This window comes from Schistocerca americana, chromosome 1 (assembly GCF_021461395.2).
Source record: "Schistocerca americana isolate TAMUIC-IGC-003095 chromosome 1, iqSchAmer2.1, whole genome shotgun sequence".
NCBI classification, from domain to species: domain Eukaryota; kingdom Metazoa; phylum Arthropoda; class Insecta; order Orthoptera; family Acrididae; genus Schistocerca; species Schistocerca americana.
In genome coordinates this window covers 812,651,147-812,678,244 of record NC_060119.1, presented here as the reverse complement: position 1 = coordinate 812,678,244, position 27,098 = coordinate 812,651,147, and the positions used below count along the sequence as shown (strand labels likewise).

The 27,098-nt window shown below is 39.7% G+C and overlaps 1 protein-coding gene across 2 annotated transcripts in view; it reads right to left on the bottom strand.

The window, feature by feature from the left end:
* LOC124612877 (WD repeat-containing protein 11-like) overlaps nt 1-27,098 on the bottom strand; it is a 222,760-nt gene that overhangs the window by 102,140 nt on the left and 93,522 nt on the right. For both annotated transcript variants that reach the window (XM_047141331.1, XM_047141322.1), the window contains exons 8-10: nt 19,567-19,702; nt 16,386-16,520; nt 16,130-16,290 (exon numbers count right to left, since the gene is read on the bottom strand). In XM_047141331.1, the coding sequence (XP_046997287.1) occupies nt 16,130-16,290; nt 16,386-16,520; nt 19,567-19,702 (432 nt within the window). The remainder of the gene's footprint in view (nt 1-16,129; nt 16,291-16,385; nt 16,521-19,566; nt 19,703-27,098) is intronic.

Genomic DNA, 27,098 nt, shown 5'->3' with positions numbered 1-27,098 from the left:
AGCCAAACTACAAATCCAAAGGTGCTGGATTTGATCTCTAGTTGGTACTAGGATTTTTTCAGAGAATTTATATATTTTTATCTGTCTTAAGGCTTGTAGATATGGATTTGACATCAAACTATGAGTCCTGCTGTAATGGGATGAGTTAAATGATTTTTCAGGCCAGACAAAGACAGGAGAATAACAAGTTTCAATAGGATCCTTAAGGCTTGTAGATATGGATTCAACATCAAACTGTGAGTCCTCCTGTAATGCGATGAGTTAAATGATTTTTCAGGTCACACAAGGATAGGAGAATAACAAGTTTCAATAGGACCACTCTTCGCAAAAACACTTTGGTGTTAAAACCCATCGTCAATTTGGTAACAGCTTTGTTAACTAACATTGGTAACAATGTTTTTTGTTGTTTATACCATGAATAAAGCTGATTAGTGAACAGAACACTGTTAAACACATTAATGGAACTGTCTGGACTTGAAGAACATGTGGGGTGGACAGTTATGGCGAGACAGGGAAGAGGGGCCTTCTCTTTCTAATCTACAAGATAGTCACTAAAATTATTACCAATGCATAGAAAGAAAAAAAATTAATGACAATAAGGCAAAGAAACAAGTTGGCTTTAGCAGTGGAAATAACGCAACAGTCCATTTGCATGTCACGAAAAAAATCATAAAATACAGATTTTGAGAAAGCTTTTGACTTGGTTGCAGCCAAACCTGTACTAATACCTCTCGAGACACAGGGAACTGGTTGATTTACATCAGTAAAGTGAAGAATGTATAAAACAACCTACATCGCAATGGTTATTTTATTTAAAATGACCAGTTTCAGTCTAGTCTTCAGAATAGCACTGTGAAGAATAGAAATCAAGCTACTTACATAAAGAAGTCAGTGACTTAAAATAAAATAATTTATACTTATTAAAATCAATGAGTTGTTACCCATCAACTAAAGTTGACAATGTCCAGAACAGTCAGCAGACCTCAGTCACAAACTGCTGCTGTTAGCAAGGCAGCATTGCATTATACGGATCTGGTGAGGGCGTGTTTGTGCTGTATGATGTCAGTGTCAGCCAATGAGGAACGCTCTATATAAATTACATATCATTTGAAAATGCAGTTTATCTAACAATGAATAATTATAAAAAGTAGTGACTATAGGGCAGAACAGATGGTTAAATATAGTGAGCAACAGCAAAAAGATTATTTAAAAATTATATCTTTTATTCCCTGTAGTACCATCTGGTGGAAATAACTTATTTAACCAGTGTAATATATTCGTAGCATCAGTTATTTAATGAATAGAAAGTGTGTATAGAATAAACAAATGGATTTATGTAAAATAATTATCCTTTATGATAATTAAACAGTAATTACTTTGTATTCTGGATAATATGAAATTTGGAAGAACATTGGTGCACCCTTCTGGCCTGAACTTATCTTTGACACCTGCTGGTCATCTTACTATGATGTCTCCATGGCAATGCCAGCCATAGACAACAAGCTGCGGCCAGAAGAGAGTGCCAACGTTCTTCTAAATTTGGTATTATTCAGTGCACAGTGTAATTACTGTGTAATTATCATAGATGATAATTACATTACATAAATCCATTTGTTTATCATATATACACAGTCTACTGACCAAATAGCTGATGCTATGGATATATTATACTGGTTGCATGAATTATTTTCGCCACATGGTACTACAAGAAACAAGAGGTATCATTTTTAAATAATCTTATTACAGTTACTTACAATTTTTAACAATCTGTTCTACCCTATAGGCAGTACTTTTTTTATAATTATTCACTTTTAAATAAACTGTACCTTCATAATTGATGTAAATCGTTCCTCACTGGCTGATGTTGACGTCATACAGTACAAACACACCCTGACCAGATCTACATAACTCAATGCTGCCTAGCCAACAGCAGCAGTTTCAGCAACTACAGTCTACCAACTGTTGTGGACATCATCAACTTAAGCTGATGGCTGACAAAACTTTGATTTTAGTAAGTATAAATTATGTTTTTTCTAAATCACTGACTTCTTTATGAAACTAGCATGATTTCTATCCTTCACAGTGCTATTCTGAAGATGGCCTATGGCCAGATCAAAACCGGTCACTTTAAATAATAATCATCATGATCTAGAATGTTTTTCACTAATTTTATTTTAATATTTGTTTCAAATACAGATAAACAAATGGAAGAAATTTATTCAGAACTTTCAAAAGTAGATCTGAAAATGAACTATAAAAAAGACTGAATGGTATACAGAGGGAACACTGTAAAGAAAATTCTACAAATGAACCAAGAGGTTACGAAGGTTAGGTTCATCCCTATGAAATCCCCAAACCACCTGCCCTACCCTCTGGCTCCTACCATTGTAACTGCCCCCGGTGTAAAACCTGCCCCATGCACCATCCCACCACCACCTACTCCAGTCCTGTAACCCGGAAGGTGTACACGATTAAAGGCAGAGCCACGTGTGAAAGCATCCATGTGATTTACCAACTGACCTGCCTACACTGTGAAGCTTTCTAGGTGGGAATGACCAAAAACAAACTGTCAATTCGCATGAACGGACACAGGCAGACAGTGTTTGCTGGTAATGAGGATCACCCTGTGGCTAAACACGCCTTGGTGCATGGCCAGCACATCTTGGCACAGTGTTACACCGTCTGGGTTATCTGGATACTTCCCACTAACACCAACCTATCAGAACTCCGGAGATGGGAACTTGCCCTTCAATATATCCTCTCTTCCCGTTACCCACCAGGCCTCAACCTCCGCTAATTTCAAGTTGCCACCGCTCATACCTCACCTGTCATTCAACAACGTCTTTGCCTCTGTACTTCCGCCCCGACTGACATCTCTGCCCAAATTCTTTGCCTTTACATATGTCTGCTTGAGCTTGTGTCTGTATATGTGCGGATGGATATGTGTGTGCATGCGAGTGTATACCTGTCCCTTTTTCCCCCCAAGGTAAGTCTTTCTGCTCCCGGGATTGGAATGACTCCTTAGGCTCCCCCTTAAAACCCACATCCTTTCGTCTTTCCCTCTCCTTCCCTCTTTCCTGATGAAGCAACCGTGGGTTGCGAAAGCTTGAATTTTGTGTGTGTGTATGTGTTTGTTAGTGTCTCTATCAACATACCAACGCTTTCGTTTGGTAAGTTACATTATGTTGCCTCATCAGGAAAGACGAAAGGATGTGGGTTTTAAGGGAGAGGGTAAGGAGTCATTCCAATCCCGGGAGTGGAAAGACTTACCTTAGGGGGAAAAAAGGACGGGTATACACTCACACACACATATCCATCCACACATATACAGACACAAGCAGACATATTTGGAGACCAGACTGCTTGTGTCTGTATATGTGTGGATGGATATGTGTGTGTGTGCGAGTGTGTACCCGTCCTTTTTTCCCCCTAAGGTAAGTCTTTCCGCTCCCGGGATTGGAATGACTCCTTACCCTCTCCCTTAAAACCCACTTCCTTTCGTCTTTCCCTCTCCTTCCCTCTTTCCTGATGAGGCAACAGTTTGTTGCAAAAGCTTGAATTTTGTGTGTATGTTTGTGGTTGTTTGTGTGTCTGTCGACCTGCCAGCACTTTCATTTGGTAAGTCAAATCATCTTTGTTTTTAGATATATATTTCCTACGTGGAATGTTTCCCTCTATTATAACCATATTATATATATATATATAAAAAAACAAAGATGAGGTGACTTACCGAACAAAAGCGCTGGCAGGTCGATAGACACACAAACAAACACAAACATACACACAAAATTCAAGCTTTCGCAACAAACTGTTGCCTCATCAGGAAAGAGGGATGTGTGGATGGATATGTGCGTGTGTGCGAGTGTATACCTGTCCTTTTTTCCCCCTAAGGTAAGTATTTCCGCTCCCGGGATTGGAATGACTCCTTACCCTCTCCCTTAAAACCCACTTCCTTTCGTCTTCCCCTCTCCTTCCCTCTTTCCTGATGAGGCAACAGTTTGTTGCGAAAGCTTGAATTTTGTGTGTATGTTTGTGTTTGTTTGTGTGTCTATCGACCTGCCAGCGCTTTTGTTCGGTAAGTCACCTCATCTTTGTTTTTATATATAATTTTTCCCACGTGGAATGTTTCCTTCCATTATATATATATATAACAACCTCCTAATAGGAGGAGAATGCCCAATATTAGAAAATAAGCAGAGCATCACAGATGTGCACTGTTGTTGTAGTTGTCTTCAGTCCTGAGACTGGTTTGATGCAGCTCTCCATGCTACTCTATGCTGTGCAAGCTTCTTCATATCCCAGTACCTACTGCAGCCTACATCCTTCTGAATCTGTTTAGTGTATTCATCTCTTGGTCTCCCTCTATGATTTTTACACTCCACACTGCCCTCCAATACTAAATTGGTGATCCCTTGATGCCTCAGAACATGTCCTACCAAACGATCCCTTCTTCTAGTCAAGTTGTGCAACAAACTCCTCTACTTCTCTTCTCCCCAGTCCTATTCAGTACCTCCTCATTAGTTATGTGATCTACCCATCTGATCTTCAGCATTCTTCTGTAGCACCACATTTCAAAAGCTTCTATTCTCTTCTTGTCCAAACTATTTATCGTCCATGTTTCACTTCCATACATGGCTACACTCCATACAAATACTATCAAAAACGACTTCCAGACACTTAAATCTATACTCGATGTTAACAAATTTCTCTTCTTCAGAAACATTTTCCTTGCCATTGCCAGTCTGCATTTTATATCCTCTCTACTTCAACCATCATCAGAGTTATTGCTCCCCAAATAGCAAAACTCCTTTACTACTTTAAGTGTCTCATTTCCTAATCTAATTCCCTCAGCATTGACTACATCCCATTATCCTCGTTTTGCTTTTGTTGATGTTCATCTTATATCCTCCCTTCAAGACACTGTCCATTCCGTTCAACTGCTCTTCCAAGTCCTTTGCTGTCTCTGACAGAATTACAATGTCATTGGTGAAGCTCAAAGTTTTGATTTTTTCTCCATGGATTTTAATACCCACTCCAAATTTTTCTTTTGTTTCCTTTACTGCTTGCTCAATATACAGATTGAATAGCATCGGGGAGAGGCTACAACCCTTTCTTGCTCCCTTCCCAACCACTGCTTCCCTTTCATGTCCCTCGGCTCTTATAACTTCCATCTGGTTTCTGTACAAATTGTAAATAGCCTTTCGCTCCCTGTATTTTACCCCTGCCACCTCCAGAATTTGAAAGAGAGTATTCCAGTCAACATTGTCAAAAGCGTTCTCCAAGTCTAGAAATGCTAGAAACGTAGTTTTGATTTTTCTTAATCTAGGTTCTAAGATAAGTCGTAGGGTCAATATTGCCTCACGTGTTCCCATATTTCAACGGAATCCAAACTGATCTTCCCTGAGGTCGGCTTCTACCAGTTTTTCCATTTGTCTGTAAAGAATTTGCATTAGTATTTTGCAGCCGTGACTTATTAAACTGATAGTTCGGTAATTTGCACATCTGTCAACGCCTGCTTTCTTTGGGATTGGAATTATTAAATTCTTCTTGAAGTCTGAGGGTATTTCGCCTGTCTTATACATTTTGCTCACCAGATGGTAGAGTTTTGTCAGGACTGGTTCTCCCAAGGCTGTCAGTAGTTCTAATGGAATGTCGTCTACTCCCGGGGCCTTGTTTTGACTTAGGTCTTTCAGTGCTCTGTCACACTCTTCATGCTATATTATCTCCCATTTCATCTTCATCTACATTCTCTTCCATTTCCATAATATTGTCCTCAAGTACATCATCCTTGTACAGACCCTCTGCATACTCCTTCCACCTTTCTGCTTTCCCTTCTTTGCTTAGAACTGGGTTTCCATCTGAGCTCTTGATATTCATACAACTGGTTCTCTTTTCTCCAAAGGTCTCTTTAATTTTCCTGTAGGCTGTATCTATCTTACCCCTAGTGAGATACGCCTCTACATCCTTGCATTTTCCCTCTAGCCATGCCTGCTTAGCCATTTTGCACTTCCTGTCGATCTTATTTTTGAGACGTTGGTATTCCTTTTTGCCTGCTTCATTTACTGTATTTTTATATTTTCTCTTTTTATCAATTAAATTCAATATCTCTTCTGTCACCCAAGGAGTTCTACTAGCCCCCATCTTTTTGCCTACTTCATCCTCTGCTGCCTTCACTATTTCATTCGTCAAAGCTACCCATGCTTCTTCTACTGTATTTCTTTCCCCCATTCCTGTCAATTGTTTCCTTATGCTCTCCCTAAAACTCTGTACAACCTCTGGTTTGGTCAGTTTGTCCAGGTCCCATCTCCTTAAATTCCCACCTTTTTGCAATTTCTTCAGTTTTAATCTACAGTTCATAACCAATAGATTGTGGTCAGAGTCCACATCTGCCCCTGGAAATGTCCTACAATTTAAAACCTGATTCCTAAATCTCTGTCTTACCATTATATAATCTATCTGAAACCTGTCTGTATCTCCAGGCTTCTTCCATGTATACAACCTTCTTTTATGATTCTTGAACCAAGTGTTAGGTATGATTAAGTTGTGCTCTGTTGAAGATCATAATTCATGGTGAAGAAATCTGGTGGAGGTATTTTGCCAGCAGTGGACGTCATATGGCTGTTGATGAATACTAATGCACTGTGTACTTTATATTTTGAGGCTTTTCTGAAGAACAAGTGTGTCTGTAGTTTGTCTTCTGCCGGACACAAGTAAGAATTAAATTGGATGCTGCCCATCCACAAGAAGATGCACATTACTTCTCAGAAGACAACATAAGATCTTGTATCTAATGGCTTAAGGGTAGAATAATAACAATAAACACCTAGGAGACACAAAGCAAAATTTCATAGCCCCATGAAGCAAAATGAGTGACTGTCACATGCAGACTGAGTTGGTGCACTCTCAAGGAGCAAAACCAATCTCTTTAACAGCTTCCCATAATGCTTCACCTTGACAACCTCCTATAATGTCATCAAGAGATTTCAGTAGTACACTCCAGTGATGGTTTGCCACCCACGAGTATAATCTGCTAGCAATGCACAATGGTAGTCTCAAAAAACATGTGGCATCGCCTTGCGAGATGATGTTTCAGTCTTTGCCTTTTTTGGCAAAGCTGCATCCACATTTCCACTGCTTTCTTTGCTCTTTTGTCTTAATGTCGCAGTGATACACCCAGCACTCACCCGTAGTGATTAGACAATAGTAGAAGTCACATGGATTTGCCTAATACAGCTGCAGCAGTTCCACTACTACCTCAGTTCAGTAGGCTTTTTAAATGAGTGTTATCAGGAAACCAGTGGGTGGCAGCCTATACATGTTCAAAATGTCATGTAAGATGTTAAAAAATGATCCATCATTGATTTTTCTGCTATTACCTCAGTTGTGATTCACTGGTCTTTGAGCATGGGGGCCTTCACAAAGGATTGGTCTGCCACTTGATTCCTCATCATTCAGACTTGTTTCAACTCATTGAGAGAAGGCTCTTTCAGTGAGATGAAACAAGCCTGTGTCATGTGAGGGTGCACTGTTATCATACATTTCTACTAACTCAGAACGAATTTTTCCTGTGTTACTCTTCAAATGTCGGAAATGAATTAGGACACGATACTTGACTTTATCAATGGGATGCATTGTTTTGGTTTGGGTCCTCTTATGGCATGCTTCAGTACAGTGGCTACAGACATTTACCTCCAAACAAACAAAAAATTACATAACTTTACTTTTCTAGGCAATAGTTAAAGCTGTACAACCATCCCCTCGTATTCTGTTAAGGAAAACCATTGGAAGCTGCTGTTCTCTTGTGTGTTGCATATTGAAAACATAGTTCATTTTACTGTCATCTTGGTGTCTCTTCTCGCTTGTGCTGGGAATTTCTTTTACTGATCACAGCAAATCAACAATCTAATAGTCAGAAAAAATACGAGTATTAATAGTGCTGATCTAATTCTTTGTTCTATGTGACACTCATATTTTGTTTGACTATGTCCAACACATCGGTAAATCTCACAAATCAACATCTTGTCAGCAGACTTCCCACCTTAAAGCTTGCATGGTATCTACTGCAGCCTTACTTTAACATAACTAAGGGTTTCACCTGTGAACGGGTTGAATTCCCATTACCCCCATTTGGTGCATTCACATTAATGTTGCCCAAGACAGCAAAGTGAAAGGGCATTAGGTCTTCTGCAAGTTTTTCAAAAATATAATAATAATAATAAAACGGAGATAGTATCATATGCAATGTGAATTTTGATGAGGTTACTTCTCATAATCTGAATCCATTTGATTTCTCAAAAGCTGAATGCATCTGTATTCAATATGCTTTTTAATATCCCAAAAAGTTATCATGTATTTCAACAATGAAATGTCTTTACACCCATCAGCAGAGGTTGTGGTTTTTTCACAAACTGTATAGTACAATATTCTACATAGGCTACAAATGAATTTCAACACATCTTACAAATCTAGCTACACACACTGTATAGTAGTTCTTCCCAATATTTGGTATATTTCTTGCATGTTCCCAACTGTTCAACAAGATACTGTTTTTATCCCAGTACCTTCAGAAATGCAGCAATGGCAGCAACGGCAACAACAACCACAATGTGATAACAATAACTATTATTATAAATCTTGTTAAATTGGTAATGAGATGGTAACCTGGTAGGTCTCCAGTTTGTGAATCTTTTGGCAGTAGGTATGTGATACTTTGTGCAAGGAAGTGAAATACCTTTCTTGACTTTCACTGGCATCATTCATTTGTTCTTTCAGCTTCTGATATAATTCACTGAAGTTTCAACAGAAATTCTTAGCTTTCTGGTCCTGATGATATCTACTTAGGCTAGGTCTTTAAACGTGAATTCATTCAACTTGAATGCCTATGGACATTTACCTTAAATTAATTCACATCACTTACTTACATTAAGCGCTATGAGTTGGAACAGCAGTGCATTTTGTCAATTTTGGACCTATAATTGTATCCAGAGTTATTTTCAGCTAAGAATAATTTATTTTTATCATACCTTTTTGCAAATATCATGTATAATATCATTTTGGTTAACAGCCAACACAAGAAGTCACATGAAAGGATTTAAGTAGATGTTGTGGAAACCAGAGTACTTGAAGTTCAATCTACAAGTTCCGAAATATCATGCACAATTTTAAATGAAGCTATTTGTTACTAAATGTACAATGCGTATATACATTTACATGATGTTCTGTACCGATTTTCTCTGAAAGTATTCTCACTTCAAAAAGAAGGTAAGTGATTTCCTTTCTCCATCATTAGTACAGCTCAAATGGGGAACTGAGGACAAAACTGGCATCAACATCTTTCTGAATCCTTTAAAGAAGTTGAAATTATTCAAAAAAACAAACTCAAGCAAAAAAATTTGTATTAAGAAAACTATAAAGGGCAAGTCAAAAAGGACTTTCAAGAAGCCTCTGAACCTCACACCAATGGAAAGAGCAAGCAGTGCTACTTCTCTAGGAAAACAGAGTTCAGCGCCCTCTGTCAACGCTGATTTAACCAGCCGTGCACCGTTGGTCGGCCCTAGTTTGGTCGCAGACTTGGAGAGCATCAGTACTGAGTAACATGAAGATGTTACTTAGCTTGCGTTCTGTGAGTAGTAATAAAGAGTAAAATACTTGTATGTAGGAGGCACAAGAAGCATAGAAATCAAATTAAGTTATGTTTATTTTATTTACAGAAATAAAGTTTTCTATTAATTAGAAAGTGTTTTGTTCAGATGATTTGGTAGTCCTACCACCGGCCATCGCAACTTCCCACCTTTTACATCCATAGCTATACTCTGCAAACCACTGTGAGGTGCACAGCAGAGGGTATGCCCCACTGTACCAGTTATTAGGGTTTCTTCCTATTCCATTCAAGTATGGAGTGCAGGAAGAATGATTGACTGTATCTGTGCGTGCAGTAATTATTCTAATTTTATATTCACGATCCCTATGTGAGTGACATATAGGAGGTTGTAGTACATTCCTAGAGTAATATTTAAAGCCGGTTCTTGAAAAACTTTGCTAATAGACTTTCTCAGGATAGTTTACGTCTATCTTTAAGAGTCTTCCAATTCAGCTCCTTCAATATCTTTGTGACACTCTCCTACGAACTAAACAAACCTGTAACCATTCTTGCTGTCCTCCTCTGAATATGTTCAACACATGAATTGGTCACATGAGTGATTTGTAAGAAATCTCCTTTGTTGATTAATTGCTCTTCCCCAGTATTCTACCAACATCTGCTTTACCCATGACTGAACCTATGTGATCATTCCATTCCATATCCCTACAAAGTGTTATAACCATGTATTTGTATGAGCTGGGTAATTCCATCAGTGACTCATTGATTTTATAGTCATAGGATACTACATTTTTTTGTTTTGTGAAGTGCAAAATTTTTCATATCTGAACATTTAAAACAAGTTGCCAGTCTTCGCAACACTTTGAAATCTTATCAAGATATGATTGAATATGTATGCAGCTTCTTTCAGATATTACTTAATTACAGATAACTGAACCATCTGCAAATAGACTGATTTTACTGTTAACACTGTATGCAAGGTTATTAATGTACAACATGAACAGCAAGAGTCCCAACACATTCCCTGGTGCACAACCGAAGTTACTTCTACATCTGACAATGACTCTCCATCCAAGATAACATGTTGCATTCTTCCCTACATGTTGCATCCTCCCTATCAAAAAGTCCTCAACCCAGACACAAATTTCACTTGATACCCCATATGATCATACTTTTGACAATAAGCATAGGTGTGGTACTGAGTAAAATGCTTTTCAGAAATCGAGAAATACAGTGTCTAACTGACTGCCTTGATCCAAAGCTTTCAGTATGTAATGTGAGAAAAGTGCAAGTTGGGTTCCATATGATCGACGTTTTTGAAATACATGCTGGTTGGCTTTGAGGAGATCATTCTGTTCAAGATATCTCATTATGTTTGAACTCAGAATATGTTCTACAATTCTACAACAAATCTGTCAAGGATATTAGACGGCAGTTTTGTGGATCACTTCTACTACCGTTCTTGCAGACGGGTGTGACCCATGCCTTTTTCCAAGAAATGGGCACAGTTTTTGTTTGTGGGACTTACAATAGATTACAGTTAGAAGAGGAGCTAACTCAGCCACAAATTCAGTATAGAATCTGACAAGGACTCCATCGGTCCATGGAGCTTCGTTCAACTTTAATGCTTTCAGCTGTTTCTTATTTCAATTGTTTTTTCAGTGGTACAAGAAGTAAATTAAGACAGTTCTCCTGGATTTTCCTTTTTAAAGGAACATTTGAAAATGGAGTTGAGCATTTCAGCTTTTGCTTCACTGCCCTCAATCACCAGGAACTGGACACTTACTTTGGTGCAATTAACAACCTTTACATATGACCAGAATTTCTTTGAGTTTTGAGAAATATCATTTGATAAGTTTCTGCTATGGTAGTCATTGAAGGCATCACACTTTACTCTCTTTCATTTCATAATATTCTGCTATGGTAGTCATTGAAGGCATCACACTTTGTTCTCTTGACAGCCAAATGTGTTTCATTCATTATCTGCATCTATAGCCCTACACTTTTCTTTTACATCAATTATGCAGCAATCTCTGGTTCTTTAGAAGTTTCTTTACAGTGACTGTATATCACAGAGGTTTCCTCCCATTATGAACTGTTCTGCTGGGTACATCCAGTGTGTGGTCAACTATTCTTTTAAATTTGAGCCAGAGTTCTTCTACATGCTCCTGACCTGTGCTGAAAATTTCAAGTTCCTGATTGAGATATGACACTACTGATTCTTTATCTAGTTTACTGAACATATACATCTTTCTGCTTGTTTTATTTGTCCTTTGTACTTTGGAAATCTTTGTTACACAACCACATCATGGTCACCAACACCAGTTTCGACGTGGACATCCTCAAATAGGTCTGCTCTAGGCAGTTTTCAGAGAAAGCATTTTGTAAAGTTTAACAAAACTGTAATTTTTTCCAGTTAATTGTTGGATGATTAAAGTCTCCACTAATGATTTTTTTCTCTAAAGTTTTCTGTTACATCATGAGATGAGTGTGATGGGTGATAGAAGGATCCAATTATCATTTTATGCCCATCATCAATACTGAAGAATCTTGCCCAAACAATCTCACATGCAGCTTCAATTTCTACCTCAGTGGATTTGAGTTTCTTGTCTACTGTGACAAATACACCACCTCCATTTCCAATTTGCCTACTCTTTCAATATACACTTAAATTTTCCTAAAAAATCTCACTGTTATCTATTTCACGTTTCAACCAGCTTTCTGTGCCTAGTATTACGTGAGCTTCACTGCTTTTCAGGAGCGCTCCAAACTCGCATTTTGTTGCAAATCTGTTGGCAGTTTAGCATCAGGATTTTAATACTCTCACCTATGGGTGGCATTTCTTTTGGTCTTGCACCGATACTTCTGGGTTTCCTACAGCTATTGTTATCTTTGGAAGGAGGTTCTCTAAAAAAAAAAAACCTTGTGTGCACCCCACACACAGTTGGCTACCTAAGTAGCAGCCTCTGATGTGTAATGCACACCTGACCCTTTAAGGGGGCCCCTACAGTTCTCAACCTCAGGGTACAAGTCCAGGAAGTCGTAGCCTAGCATGCAACAGAACTTTCGAAGTCTCTGGTTCAGTCCTTCTACTCAACGGAGAACTGGGGACGATGCTGCAAATTGTGAGCTTCGTTGAAACTCCATGCGCAAAGCCGATCTTCTCAGCCTTCTCTGCCAGTCCCTGGAATGACCCAAGAGTGACCTCAAACCCGAGATGACAGGCATTGTTTGTTCCAATGTGCACCACTCTATGTAGCTGCTTGCACCCTGTTCTCTCAATGGCTTCTCTAATAGCCTCTCCAACATGTGAATGAGGCCCCCAAGCATACTTACTGAGTGCACCTGGTGACCTTTCCCATCCTTTGCTGCCATTTCCCAAAAGGGTACCATCATTACCCGTATGTCTGAACTATTGATGATTATTAGGCCCCTGCCGGCCGGTGTGGCTGAGCGGTTCTAGGCACTTCAGTCTGGAACCGCGCGACCGCTGCGGTCGCAGGTTCGAATCCTGCCTCGGGCATGGATGTGTGTGATGTCCTTAGGTTAGTTACGTTTAAGTAGTTCTAAGTTCTAGGGGACTGATGACCTCAGATGTTAAGTCCCATAGAGCTCAGAGCCATTTGAACCATTTTTAATAGGCCCCTAACCTTTTCCGTTTATCTCCTCCTGACACTGGACAAAACAAGTTCCTCCAAAAAGAGGTGAAGTGAATTCCACTGGCACAGTTTCAGTTAAAGACAGCACTTCAAACTTGTTGGTTAGGGGGACCTGTACAACACCCTGAGTCCCCCCTGGTCCCAGTCCATCCTGAAGAGGACACCTAGATCTACCATTGACACACCACTCATGGCCAAGTGGATGAGTAATAGCAGACATTGTACTTTCTGCAGAGGAGACAGGATCCACAAGAGAGGATATACGTGAAGTACCTCTGGTACAGGTATCACAGGTACACTACTCTCAGGAGCTCTTCAAACACACCAATTCACAGCAGCTGCCAGTAATCTGACTGTAGTCAGGGCGATTTTCAGCTGCTTACAAATGTCAACCAATTCCTCCTATGTTCAAGAACAGCATTCACAGTGGGACTGCATTTTGGGTGGTGCAATGTATTTATAAGGCAGCGAACAAATAACTTTAAATTAAGCCCACTGATTATCTTTTAACCTGTTGAGCTAAAAAGTTGCTAATTCCCTATAAGAATTGAAGCAAATACATAAAACGAGATTTTTTTTTATTAATTCAACACAAAAACCTGGGGTAAAAACTACTAGTTTCCTAAAACGTTTTGAGGTTAATTATAGTTCTAAGCAAAGTTGAAAACAGAATTAATTTATGATAAATGCAGATAATATGTTGGGCTACCCCTCTTTAAGGGAAACCTAGATGTAACATAATAAGTTAGAAAATCTGCTACAGTAACTAAATCACAAACAGTAATTTGCTACAAACTGCTCATAGATTATGCAAAGGACAATGGTAGCTTACAAAAATTCCTTTTATGTGTCATCACTGACAGCACAGTAGTCAAAACAACATCTGGTGACAAGGATTCCAGAAGCAATGACACCTTCATTCTACACCACTCCATCACAACTCATCACTTATATTTCTCTACTTCCTTTCAGAGGTGTGTTACTGCTAAATGGGTTCTTTTTTTGCAGAATAGCCACAACACTTTCATTAACTGTGTATATTTACTTTGTTGCAGTGCTCCTCTCATTAAAATGGCCTCTAACCCACCTCCTACGACACCAGTGCCTACACCACCAGCTGTTGCTGGCTTTGATCTAATGCACTTTATTCAGTTTCAGAAAAATCAAATGTCACAGTTGATGATGGCAGTCCAGCAGCTCATTAATGTACAAGCTGCTGCTGCATCAACCCCACAACAGCCAGCCACATCCATGGCACCACTTCCATGCATTCCATTGTTCCGAACTTTCAATGACCAGCAAGAGGAGTAGAACGAGTACTAAGCTCAGGTCAATGCTCATCACACTACATATCAAGTGCAAGGTACTGTGAAACTTCCTTATTTCTTGTCAATGGATGACACTGGAGTTTACTGCCTCACTCAGCAGTTTGTTACAACTTCTTTCGATTGCGGAAAAAGCCAGAACAGACATACTATCAGTGAGTCACTGAACTTCAGGGTTTGACATGACAGTGTTGTTTTCAATGTAGCTGTGGACAGTACTATAGTGACACAATGATTGGTGATGCAATTACTTGCAATGTGCCAGACAGCAGGATTCGTGAACAAATTCACAAACATTCTGATTCTACCTTGAAACAAGTGTTACAAACTACTGAACATCAGGACACCATGGAAAACTTTTAGGTAGCTCCTGTTTGCAGTGTAATGCAAAGTGGCAAACAGAAATGTCACACTGTATTATGATATAGTATTTTAAGTTTAATAATTTCTTTCCTACTTTACATATCTTGAAACTGAAGAAATAAATGTTTACATTATAAAACATTCGAAATATCTTTGAACAGTAACTCATTCCTGTGCAGGTTGCAAACAAATTCTATTGACAAATTTTTTGTCAGTGATTAGGAATTTACTTAGAGATACGAAGACAGGGACATAACATCTTCAGTCATTTATTATAATTGATTAAATTCGTCTTGCTACTGTGACTGTAGATATACACACAACAGGGTGTCATTTAGGCACAAATCACACATGAAAATTATCACTGAGAATAAATTTTAATTCCCCTCTTATTCCTTCATTGTCAGGATCACCTTGGTATATTATTTGTGTAACAATAAGGCTGGATGTTATAATCTTGTATTCTGGCCAACTTGGTCAGCGGGTGTGATACTACTGGATTACTATTTCTGGGAGTCACGTGAAGAATCTAGATTAACACATTTGCATGGCTGCATTTGCTATGTTTGTTTCAGCAATTGCTGAAGTTTAATGCCGAAAGTGATAAACAAGCATGTAAGATAGTCCATGACCCATCACTATACAGTAGATTGTATTTCTGAAAGCCAACATTTAGACTACTTAACTTAATGAATATATAATTGGTTCCATCTGCCACAGTTCCAGAGTCACTACTGATCTAGCTTTGTAATAAACAACTAAAAAACACAAGTTCCTGGTATAAAATTACTCACCATGTTGTTCTAACAAACCCTGAAGATCATTAAATTCCAGTGCTACATTACAAACTGTAATGTTATTTCTCGTCATTGTAATAAGCTTCTGGCTATTATTGACAACATTTTGGAATCAGTTGGTATTACAATAATTTACCATGACATAAAGAAGAAAGAAGAAACTATACACTGTATCCATAGCTCAATACACTACAAAATCTGTGCTACCATAAATAAGAAAATTTGCACAGCTGTATTTAATAACAGGTTCTTGTTACTGTCAAAGAAAATTTGCTGGAATTGATTTTTCCCCATTTTATTCTAACACATATTGTTCAAACAATATTGTTTCATAATATGCACTTCAAAGTAGTCTCATAATTCAGTAGTAAATGGATAGAAACATACATTTAAAAGAGGTCCAACAAGTTCCTCTAGTGTCTCCTGACGAGGAGAGAGTTTGGATCTTTTCATTTGTTCTCCTGGGCTGGTATTCAATGGAAATGCAATTTCTCCTGCAGCTACTTGCATTTCCAATAACACCACTTTGCCAGTGCTGATGAACAGTGCTTAGAAAAACCAAAATATATTTATTATGTGACAGAAAGGGAAAACAAATATTTAGAGTGGCAAAAAAATATACTCCAATCTGCTATCAACTTACCAACTCTTCTTTCACAAACTGGGCTTATCGCCATACCAAGAATTTTTGATCCTTTCGAATGCCTTATGACTTCACTTTGACAACGCTGTTCATAAAACATTTCTAAGAATGGATCAGACGCCAAAGCTCCAGTATCTGAAATAAATAACATTTTTCAATATAATAACACTGGCATGTTGCTTGATGAATTTAACAGCAATAATTATAGTGATACAGTATCATCTTAAATATGTAATGGAAACAAGCACAATGAAATACTGTGTGAGTGCAATACTCAGCAAAGTGGGAAACTACGCCATAGTCAGGCATGTAGAAATCTGAACTTCATGCTTAACTCCTTCAAGCACAGATATTTTACACAGCACAGGTAGCAGTGTAAACATTTTTCATATTCTGATGTGCTTGTATTCTAACAGAAGAATACTATTCCTTGCAAACATACTTAAAGCACTGGTTTTCAGATAAATGTCCTCAGAGAATTTTCAACATCTGTAGTTTAATAAATAACCTAGAGAGAGGGAGTCTTTTTCTTGAGTGATCAACAGTAAAGTTCAGTTTTTCATTCATTTAGTAACACATTGTGTTCTATTATGAAGGAACGTCTGCCATGAGGAGTGGCCGTGCGGTTTGAGGCGTCATGTCACGGACTGCGCGGCCCCTCCTGCCGGAGGTTCGAGTCCTCCCTCGTGTGTGTGTGTGTGTGTGTGTGTGTGTGTGTGTGTGTGTGTGTGTGTTGTCCTTAGCAAAAGTTAGTTTAAGTAGTCTGTAAGACTAGGGACCAATGACCTAAGCAGTTTGGTCCTTTAGGAATTCACACACATTTGAACATTTGAAGGAAGGTCTTCAGGGATGGAGAACAAGTCAAATTACCCATCACAACACACTGCTCCCATTACTTTTACTAAGAATCAATTACAACTAGTTCTAATCCACTCACATTGATAATTGTGAGAATTACTTACACATACATACACATCAAGTGTGTCTTAAAAGCTGCCGTGTGCATTACTCTACTGTTTCAACAGGTATTTGCCACTTCTTTTTACAGTGTTTGATGGTGTCAGCCTAAACAAAAACTGATCATCACATGTTTCACACACTGATCAGCATTAATGGAAAACATCAGTTTATTTTGCATTACAATCAAAATTATTTTTGAAGGAAATTTACCTACACATTCAATGGCTCAATCCCAAATTAGTCCAGTGTGATATTCAGTTTAAAGCTTTTTATTAACAGGGCCAGTAAAACACAAAGAATAAACAGTGCTCCAGCAGTATTACATACATCCCCCTCAGCACCAGCTGCCACACAAGTCGGTCTGACAAAAGTCTTGAATATGATAACTGTAGCATGCTGTACTAGTAATGTGGCTATGTGGCTTGCTTTTGATAGCTCAATAACAATAGAACTCTGAAGTTTGTTAAACATTCGTTCACTATGTCTCCCTTGTCCAGATTGCCCTTTCTAGTGTGGGAGTCCTCGTCACACTGCTTATAAGCTACCAACACACAATGGCACTACTCAGCTGCTGCTGGAATGCTGGTTATGCTCCTCATTGTGCTGACTGTTAATACTTACTGTTAAACTGTATATGGAACTAGCTTACTTTAGGGTCACTCTACTGAATGGACACACAAAATTCCAGGCTCTCCTAAAAGTTGCAACACAAATTTTCTCTGCTGTTTTGGCAAACATTACAGATTTAATATGATGCCCAGTATCAATAGAAAAAGATGGTTTCTTCCTCGTTACAGTGGTCTATAATTAATCTAGTGCAATATTCAGTTCAGCTTATGTCCACTAGCAGCTGGAGTACAGGTGCATTTTGTAATCCCTTTTGCTACATAATGTTAAACCAAATATCACACTAGATTAATGTGGGGCCACTCTACTGAATTAGCCCATAATGTTGCACATTAAAAACCATTTTGTTTGAAACAAAAACAGGCTACTGTGTTCTGTTGGCAATGGCTGTCACATACAGCCCTTGCTGATAAATATATGTTTGTGCTTTCTTTCTCCCTACACATACACTAGTAAAGTTAAAGCTGTTTAATGTGAAAATAAGTGCTCAGCATAATTTATGTCCCTGAATGCAAATATTCTGATACATTATGCGAGTGATCAAGAAGGTACTCTTTTACTTTAGTTTTGAACACGTGGTGATTCCTAATGTCCTACCAGATATCTGACAGCAGTCTGTTACGCTATTTGTACCATAGGCTATTTGTACGATGTATAATAGTGATTATAGAATCCTCTAGGGTTTCCATCCGGGTGGCTGTGTTGAAATTTCGCAACATTTTGATGAGTGTCACACTCGTTGAAACATCATTGAATTTTAAGGTAGCCGCCTGGATCAAAGCACAAGAAGATTTCATCAGCAGTATATGCCAGGAAAGTCCACATTCACATACAATAATTATGTGGAAATAATCATCTTACAGTCTATTTAATGTGATTTGTATCAAAAGATGGCTGCATGTCAACTGATTATAGGTTAGTAACTATGGCAATGAAATATACTTAGTTTAATAATATAAATTCATAGAGAAGTTTTTTGCACTATTTTGATAACTGCGTCTACAATGGCGCAGTTCTCCAACTAAACATAAACATATTATGGATATTCCAACAACAGTACATATTGTTTAACTCTCAATATGAGAGTTAAACAAGAATTGGCAAAAAGGATCATATAGTGAATGTAGTTGACAGTAATGAGCTACAATATTGCAAATATCAAGACACAAGAGAAATGGAAAAAGAGCCAAAGACAAGCTGATGTATGACCCATGCTCAGGTGTCTCAAATGCTAGAGCATTTTCCTTACATTGCACTTGAGTTTTAGTTGAGTATATAATTTTAACTAAAATGTTTGCAGCAAAACTTCCCTTTTCCTCATAGTTCAACAGACAACAGAACATGGATGGAGGAAGAATCATACAATGAGAGTATGAGGAAACTCACACACTATTGGAGTAAGTGAGATTGGAGGCATTGGGTAGATGGAGTACATTTCAAAAAAAGCCTCTGGAAGTTCAGTAATCTGTGTTACAGTCTGATAGTGTAACGGTCAACATATGTTAGGTTTGCCCAGCCTTTATGTCTTCATCTGTCACCAAATTCATTCACGAAAACAAAAGGTATCATTGTTTGTAACATTCACCGCACTCACCAATGCTGCTAATGCTACCAGGAGCAGCATCCAGTGGAGATGCAGCACACGAGACTTGACGGCGTCTAAATTTCACGCTGACGCTTCCAGATTCATGCAGACAATATAGTATATCTCTCTGACGAGCTGATATAACCTGGGAGCCAACAAGTATCATTTGCATCATCTTATCACAATGCCATAAAATTCAATTCATTCTTCTAATAATAGCAAATGTAAAACAATAAATAAAATAAATATAAAACAGCATGAGACAAAAAAGCATGATAGACGTACACAGAATATTGTTAGAGGCTTTCACTAAAATGTCTCATTAAAAAAAATATCTAGTGTCTTTGGGGAAACACATTGTACACAGAAGAAAACAAGGAAACATCAGGTAATGAACAGATGCTTTTAAAAATGGCTAGCCCAGTTTCTTTAATCCAATTATTCTGTCACTGAAGAAAATATATGAGACATGAAAACAAAATATGTAGAGAACCAGAGAAAATAACAGATGTGTGAAGTATTAAATGACTAACAAATAGCAAAGTGAGTGAATGCTGCAGGAAGAAAAAGATTGAGTTACCGATTCAGTCTCTGCACAAAGTGAGATTAAATAAAAAACTTTGGTATGAACCTCATTCAGAGGACTGGAGAAAAAAAGAGAAGAATCAAATCTGCCCCCCACCCCTCATTTGCCCTCTATACAGATGCCAATTTATACAATAATTACACTTACCAGCACATGATGCTCTTTCAGCTGGTAATTCACACTGAAAAAATTTCAAGATTGCAATGTGTTACACAACACAAAGCAGCGCTAGTGGCACAATGATAAGCAGGAAGTCTAATTTTAAAGATGGGCTTAGATTTTACACTGTTGAAAACATGTATGGCACGGCCAGTCTAAATGTGATGAAAAATATTGACCACAACATGCAGCATAATGTTGGAATACAATATCACACACTTTCTGAAACTACTTTAACATTTTTAAACAATGGAAAATACAGGATGGAATGTAACAATATTATGAGAAGGGAAGTTGCTAATCATCATATAGCGGCGATGCCGAGTCGCAGATAGGCACAACATAAAGGCTCTCACATATATAGACACACACACACACACACACACACACACACACACACACACACACACACGCGCGCGCGCGCGCGCGCGCGCGCACACACAAAACTGCAGTCTCAGGCAACTGAAACCACACAGCCCTGGCAGTGTGGTTTCAGTTGCCCGAGACTGCTGTTGTGTTTTGTTGTACCTATCTGCAACTAAGCATCTCCGCAATATGGAGAGTAGCAACTTTCCTTCTCATAATATTATTTTAACATTTTGTCACTGCACTTCTTATACTGAAAGGCAAACTCATTCATAATTAGACCCGCATGTATACGACATAAATAGTCCAATATCAGAATGATACACTCTACCAACAAGCCTCTCATACCGCTTATAAAATGAACATCAACACTGATATTTCTTTCCCTTGGCAATTCAATATGAGATTATAAAATTATTTCTTACAAGAGAAATGCCAAAACAAATGGTGTGAACACTGTGCCACAAGCAAGTAAATTACTTTGACTGTCCATGGCAATTGGGGGAAAAAATGTGGTATGCACTGATTGTAAGCTCCTAAGTAATCAATAATGTCTAAGCTAACACTTTAATTTCTTTAAAGTGGCCACATTTTCAGTCAACACTTACAGAAATAAAATAAATATTAAGGAAATAGAGTACCCTTCATTTCAAGGGTGAAGCACGGTTTCCTAATAGTTATTCATCAATGTTGTTAGGATTTGCAGAAATTATGTATGTGTACCCATACACTTAAATGCAAAACAAGATACTTTTAATTGACATGAATGTGGGCTGCATCTTATAAAATGCAGTATGCAATGTGTGATGAAACTAAATTCACATTTAATCATTTTAACAACATGTGGATTATAATTGGCCAAGAAAATAAATGAAGTCTTCAAACATTACACACTATGTGACCAAAAGTTTCCAGACAGCACACTGAATGTATTGCACATGACATTAGGATATGCATCCAAGGGAATCCAAGTGCAGAGAAAATGTGTAACACACAAAAAATAAGAAATTCTTCTGTTTACTGAGTGCTAATCTCTCAACAATTGATACAAACACATAAAACTGAATAATATCAGCATTCTAGCTTTTAAAACCAAGTTCATTCTTCAAGGAACGAAAGAGTAAATAGTTGGGGGGTTGGGGGGGAGGGCGGCTTTGAGACATGTAGATGTAGAACTGCTGTGTTCGGATGCAGGCTGAGTTGGCATCTCTTGGCTCCCAGCTTCAGGCAGTGTTGGCTTCGGTCACACAGCTTGAGGCTGTTGCCAATGGGCATCACTGTGGGGGTCCGGATGGGGGTTTGTCGGGGACGGCCAGCCTGTACCACGCATCCCCAGCTTCAGGCAGTGTTGGCTTCGGTCACACAGCTTGAGGCTGTTGCCAATGGGCATCACTGTGGGGGTCCGGATGGGGGTTTGTCGGGGACGGCCAGCCTGTACCACGCATCCCCCGATCGGACTACGACTGTGGTTGCCCGGGATACTGCCCGCATTGAGGCTGATCCCTCACCTGTGGTAGAGTGGGAGGTCGTCTCAAGGTGTGGCAGGGGGCGAAAGACATTCCGGAGGGCTGAACGGAAGGCCTCTCCAGTTTTTCTGACGAACCGGTTCAGGCTCTGTCTCAGGCTGATACTGATCTTCGGCCTGACATGGCTGCTTGTCCTGTCCCAGAGGTTGCCCCTCAGTCTGGAAGATCCGGGCGGCCGCAGAGGGTGGGCTTACTGGTAGTTGGGAGCTCCAACATCGGGCGCGTAATGGGGCCCCTTAGGGATATGGCAGCAAGAGAGGGGAAGAAAACCAATGTGCACCCCGTGTGCATACCGGGGAGAGTCATTCCAGATGTGGAAAGGGTCCTTCCGGATGCCATGAAGGGTACAGGGTGCACCCATCTGCAGGTGGTCGCTCATGTCGGCACCAATGATATGTGTCGCTATGGATCGGAGGAAATCCTCTCTGGCTTCCGGCGGCTATCTGATTTGGTGAAGACTGCCAGTCTCGCTAGCGGGATGAAAGCAGAGCTCACCATCTGCAGCATCGTCGACAGGACTGACTGCGGACCTTTGGTACAGAGCCGAGTGGAGGCTCTGAATCAGAGGCTGAGACGGTTCTGCGACCGTGTGGGCTGCAGATTCCTCGACTTGCGCCATAGGGTGGTGGGGTTTCGGGTTCCGCTGGATCGGTCAGGAGTCCACTACATGCAACAAGCGGCTACACGGGTAGCAGGGGTTGTGTGGCGTGGGCTGGGCAGTTTTTTTAGGTTATATGGCCTTGGGCAAGTACAGAAAGGGCAACAGCCTCAACGGGTGCGGGGCAAAGTCAGGACATGCAGGGACCAAGCAGCAATCGGTATTGTAATTGTAAACTGTCGAAGCTGCGTTGGTAAAGTACCGGAACTCCAAGCGGTGATAGAAAGCACCGAAGCTGAAATCGTTATAGGTACAGAAAGCTGGCTGAAGCCAGAGATAAATTCTGCCGAAATTTTTACAAAGGTACAGATGGTGTTTAGAAAGGACAGATTGCATGCAACCGGTGGTGGAGTGTTCGTCGCTGTTAGTAGTAGTTTATCCTGTAGTGAAGTAGAAGTGGATAGTTCCTGTGAATTATTATGGGTGGAGGTTACACTCAACAACCGAGCTAGGTTAATAATTGGCTCCTTTTACCGACCTCCTGACTCAGCAGCATTAGTGGCAGAACAACTGAGAGAACATTTGGAATACATTTCACATAAATTTTCTCAGCATGTTATAGTCTTAGGTGGAGATTTCAATTTACCAGATATAGATTGGGACACTCAGATGTTTAGGACGGGTGGTAGGGACAGAGCATCGAGTGACATTATACTGAGTGCACTATCCGAAAATTACCTCGAGCAATTAAACAGAGAACCGACTCGTGGAGATAACATCTTGGACCTACTGATAACAAACAGACCCGAACTTTTCGACTCTGTATGTGCAGAACAGGGAATCAGTGATCATAAGGCCGTTGCAGCATCCCTGAATATGGAAGTTAATAGGAATATAAAAAAAGGGAGGAAGGTTTATCTGTTTAGCAAGAGTAATAGAAGGCAGATTTCAGACTACCTAACAGATCAAAACGAAAATTTCTGTTCCGACACTGACAATGTTGAGTGTTTATGGAAAAAGGTCAAGGCAATCGTAAAATGCGTTTTAGACAGATACGTGCTGAGTAAAACTGTGAGGGACAGAAAAAACCCACCATGGTACAACAACAAAGTTAGGAAACTACTGCGAAAGCAAAGAGAGCTCAACTCCAAGTTGAAACACAGCCAAAACCTCTCAGACAAACAGAAGTTAAACGATGTCAAAGTTAGCGTAAGGAGGGCTATGCGAGAAGCGTTCAGTGAATTCGAAAGTAAAATTCTATGTACCGACTTGACAGAAAATCCTAGGATGTTCTGGTCTTATGTTAAATCAGTAAGTGGCTCGAAACAGCATATCCAGACACTCCAGGATGATGACGGCATTGAAACAGAGCATGACACGTGTTAAGCTGAAATACTAAACACCTTTTTCCAAAGCTGTTTCACAGGGGAAGACAGCACTGCAGTTCCTTCTCTAAATCCTCGCACAAACGAATAAATGGCTGACATCAAAATAAGTGTCCAAGGACTAGAAAAGCAACTGGAATCACTCAACAGAGGAAAGTCCACTGGACGTGACGGGATACCGATTCGATTCTACACAGAGTACGCGAAACAACTTGCCCCCCTTCTAACAGCCGTGTACCGCAAGTCTCTAGAGGAACGGAAGGTTCCAAATGATTGGAAAAGAGCACAGGTAGTCCCAGTCTTCAAGAAGGGTCTTCGATCAGATGCGCAAAACTATAGACCTATATATCTGACGTCGATCTGTTTTAGAATTTTAGAACATGTTTTTTGCTCGAGTATCACGTCGTTTTTGGAAACCCAGAATCTACTATGTAAGAATCAACATGGATTCCGGAAACAGTGATCGTGTGAGACCCAGCTCGCTTTATTTGTTCATGAGACCCAGAAAATATTAGACACAGGCTCCCAGGTAGATGCTATTTTTCTTGACTTCCGGAAGGCGTTCGATACAGTTCCGCACTGTCGCCTGATAAACAAAGTAAGAGCCTACGGAATATCAGACCAGCTGTGTGGCTGGATTGAAGAGTTTTTAGCAAACAGTACACAGCATGTTGTTATCAATGGAGAGACGTCTACAGACGTTAAAGTAACCTCTGGCGTGCCACAGGGGAGTGTTACGGGACCGTTGCTTTTCACAATATTTATAAATGACCTGGTAGATAGTGTCGGAAGTTCCATGCGGCTTTTCGCGGATGATGCTGTAGTATACAGAGAAGTTGCAGCATTAGAAAATTGTAGCGAAATGCAGGAAGATCTGCAGCGGATAGGCATGGAGTGGCAACTGACTCTTAGCATAGACAAATGTAATGTATTGCGAATACACTTAGAAAGAAGGATCCTTTATTGTATGATTATATGATAGCGGAACAAACACTGGTAGCAGTTACTTCTGTAAAATATCTGGGAGTATGCGTGCGGGACGATTTGAAGTGGAATGATCATATAAAATTAATTGTTGGTAAGGCAGGTACCAGGTTGAGATTCATTGGGAGAGTCCTTAGAAAATGTAGTCCATCAACAAAGGAGGTGGCTTACAAAACACTCGTTCGACCTACACTTGAGTATTGCTCATCAGTGTGGGATCCGTACCAGATCGGGTTGACGGAAGAGATTGAGAAGATCCAAAGAAGAGCGGCGCGTTTCATCACAGGGTTATTTGGTAATTGTGATAGCGTTACAGAGATGTTTAACAAACTCAAGTGGCAGACTCTGCAAGAGAGGCGCTCTGCATCGCGGTGTAGCTTGCTCGCCAGGTTTCGAGAGGGTGCGTTTCTGGATGAGGTATCGAATATATTGCTTCCCCCTACTTATACCTCCCGAGGAGATCACGAATGTAAAATCATCACAGGGTTATTTGGTAATTGTGATAGCGTTACAGAGATGTTTAACAAACTCAAGTGGCAGACTCTGCAAGAGAGGCGCTCTGCATCGCGGTGTAGCTTGCTCGCCAGGTTTCGAGAGGGTGCGTTTCTGGATGAGGTATCGAATATATTGCTTCCCCCTACTTATACCTCCCGAGGAGATCACGAATGTAAAATTAGAGAGATTAGAGCACGCGCGGAGGCTTTCACACAGTCGTTCTTCCCGCAAACCATACACGACTGGAACAGGAAAGGGAGGTAATGACAGTGGCACGTAAAGTGCCCTCTGCCACACACCGTTGGGTGGCTTGCAGAGTATAAATGTAGAAAAAAAGAGGTATCTATCTCATATGAGGGGGACGCAAGGCAAAGAGGAAGCAAAGACCATGAAAAAAAAAAAAAAAAATACAATCTGGGCTCCACAAGTTCAGCAATTCACCAGAAAAATTTTAAAAGTGCTCTACACACTTGTTGTGAGGTGAAAATTTAGGAAAATACAAAATTCAATCAATGTGCTGATAAGCTGAAATTAATTGACAGTACAAAAACACACCAGACATCTTCACAAGTTTTTGCACAAGACGTCTATCGCAATTCAGCTACAGAAGCCAGAATCAGAATAATGCTCCAAAGAGGCACTGACACAATTTTGCTGTAGTGCTGCTACTAGAGACCACTGACCACGCAAACAAATACATGACACTGAGTTGAATGATACAAGCAATATCACCACTTCTCTGTAAAGTCATAAAAGATCACAGTACATGGTGTGACACTCACAGTCTTGTGTGGGCATGGCAGATGTCTGAAAAAGTGTCTTTTATAGAACCAACACCAGAGCAGTATGACATGTTGACCATGGCCGTAAAGAGATGTTCCAAAACATCTGTCCCTCATGGCTGTCGAAGATCTTACATCCCTGGTCTCACATCACATCAGGCAGCCTTATTTACAGAATATAGCACCTTATTTAGAGACACACTTTCAGTGTAACAACTATAGAAACAAAAAAATCCATTTCTTCTATAAGAGAATCAAAAAGTGAAAAATGGATTAAAACAACAGAAAACCTGGATCTGAAAAAAGACAATCATAAGCCCTGGAGACTTCTGTGATGCCTCGGCAATGATCCGACTAAGACCACTACATACCAAAACATCACCCACTAAGCAAACAGAACACAAACTACTAACTGAGCAAATCAAGCACTCTGGACTAGCAACAAAGGAATGGATTCTCCAACTCTTCAATAAATGTGTTGACAGATGTCAAATTCCAAAGATATGGTTGAAGAGCTGATAATTGCTATACTGAAACCGGGTAAAGAAGGAAATAGTCCAAAGAATTTTAAACCAATCGCACTACTGTGTTGCCTTTAATAACTGCTAGAGAGAATGATTTTAAACTGTCTCTCACATGTTATTGATCCCTTGCTTATAC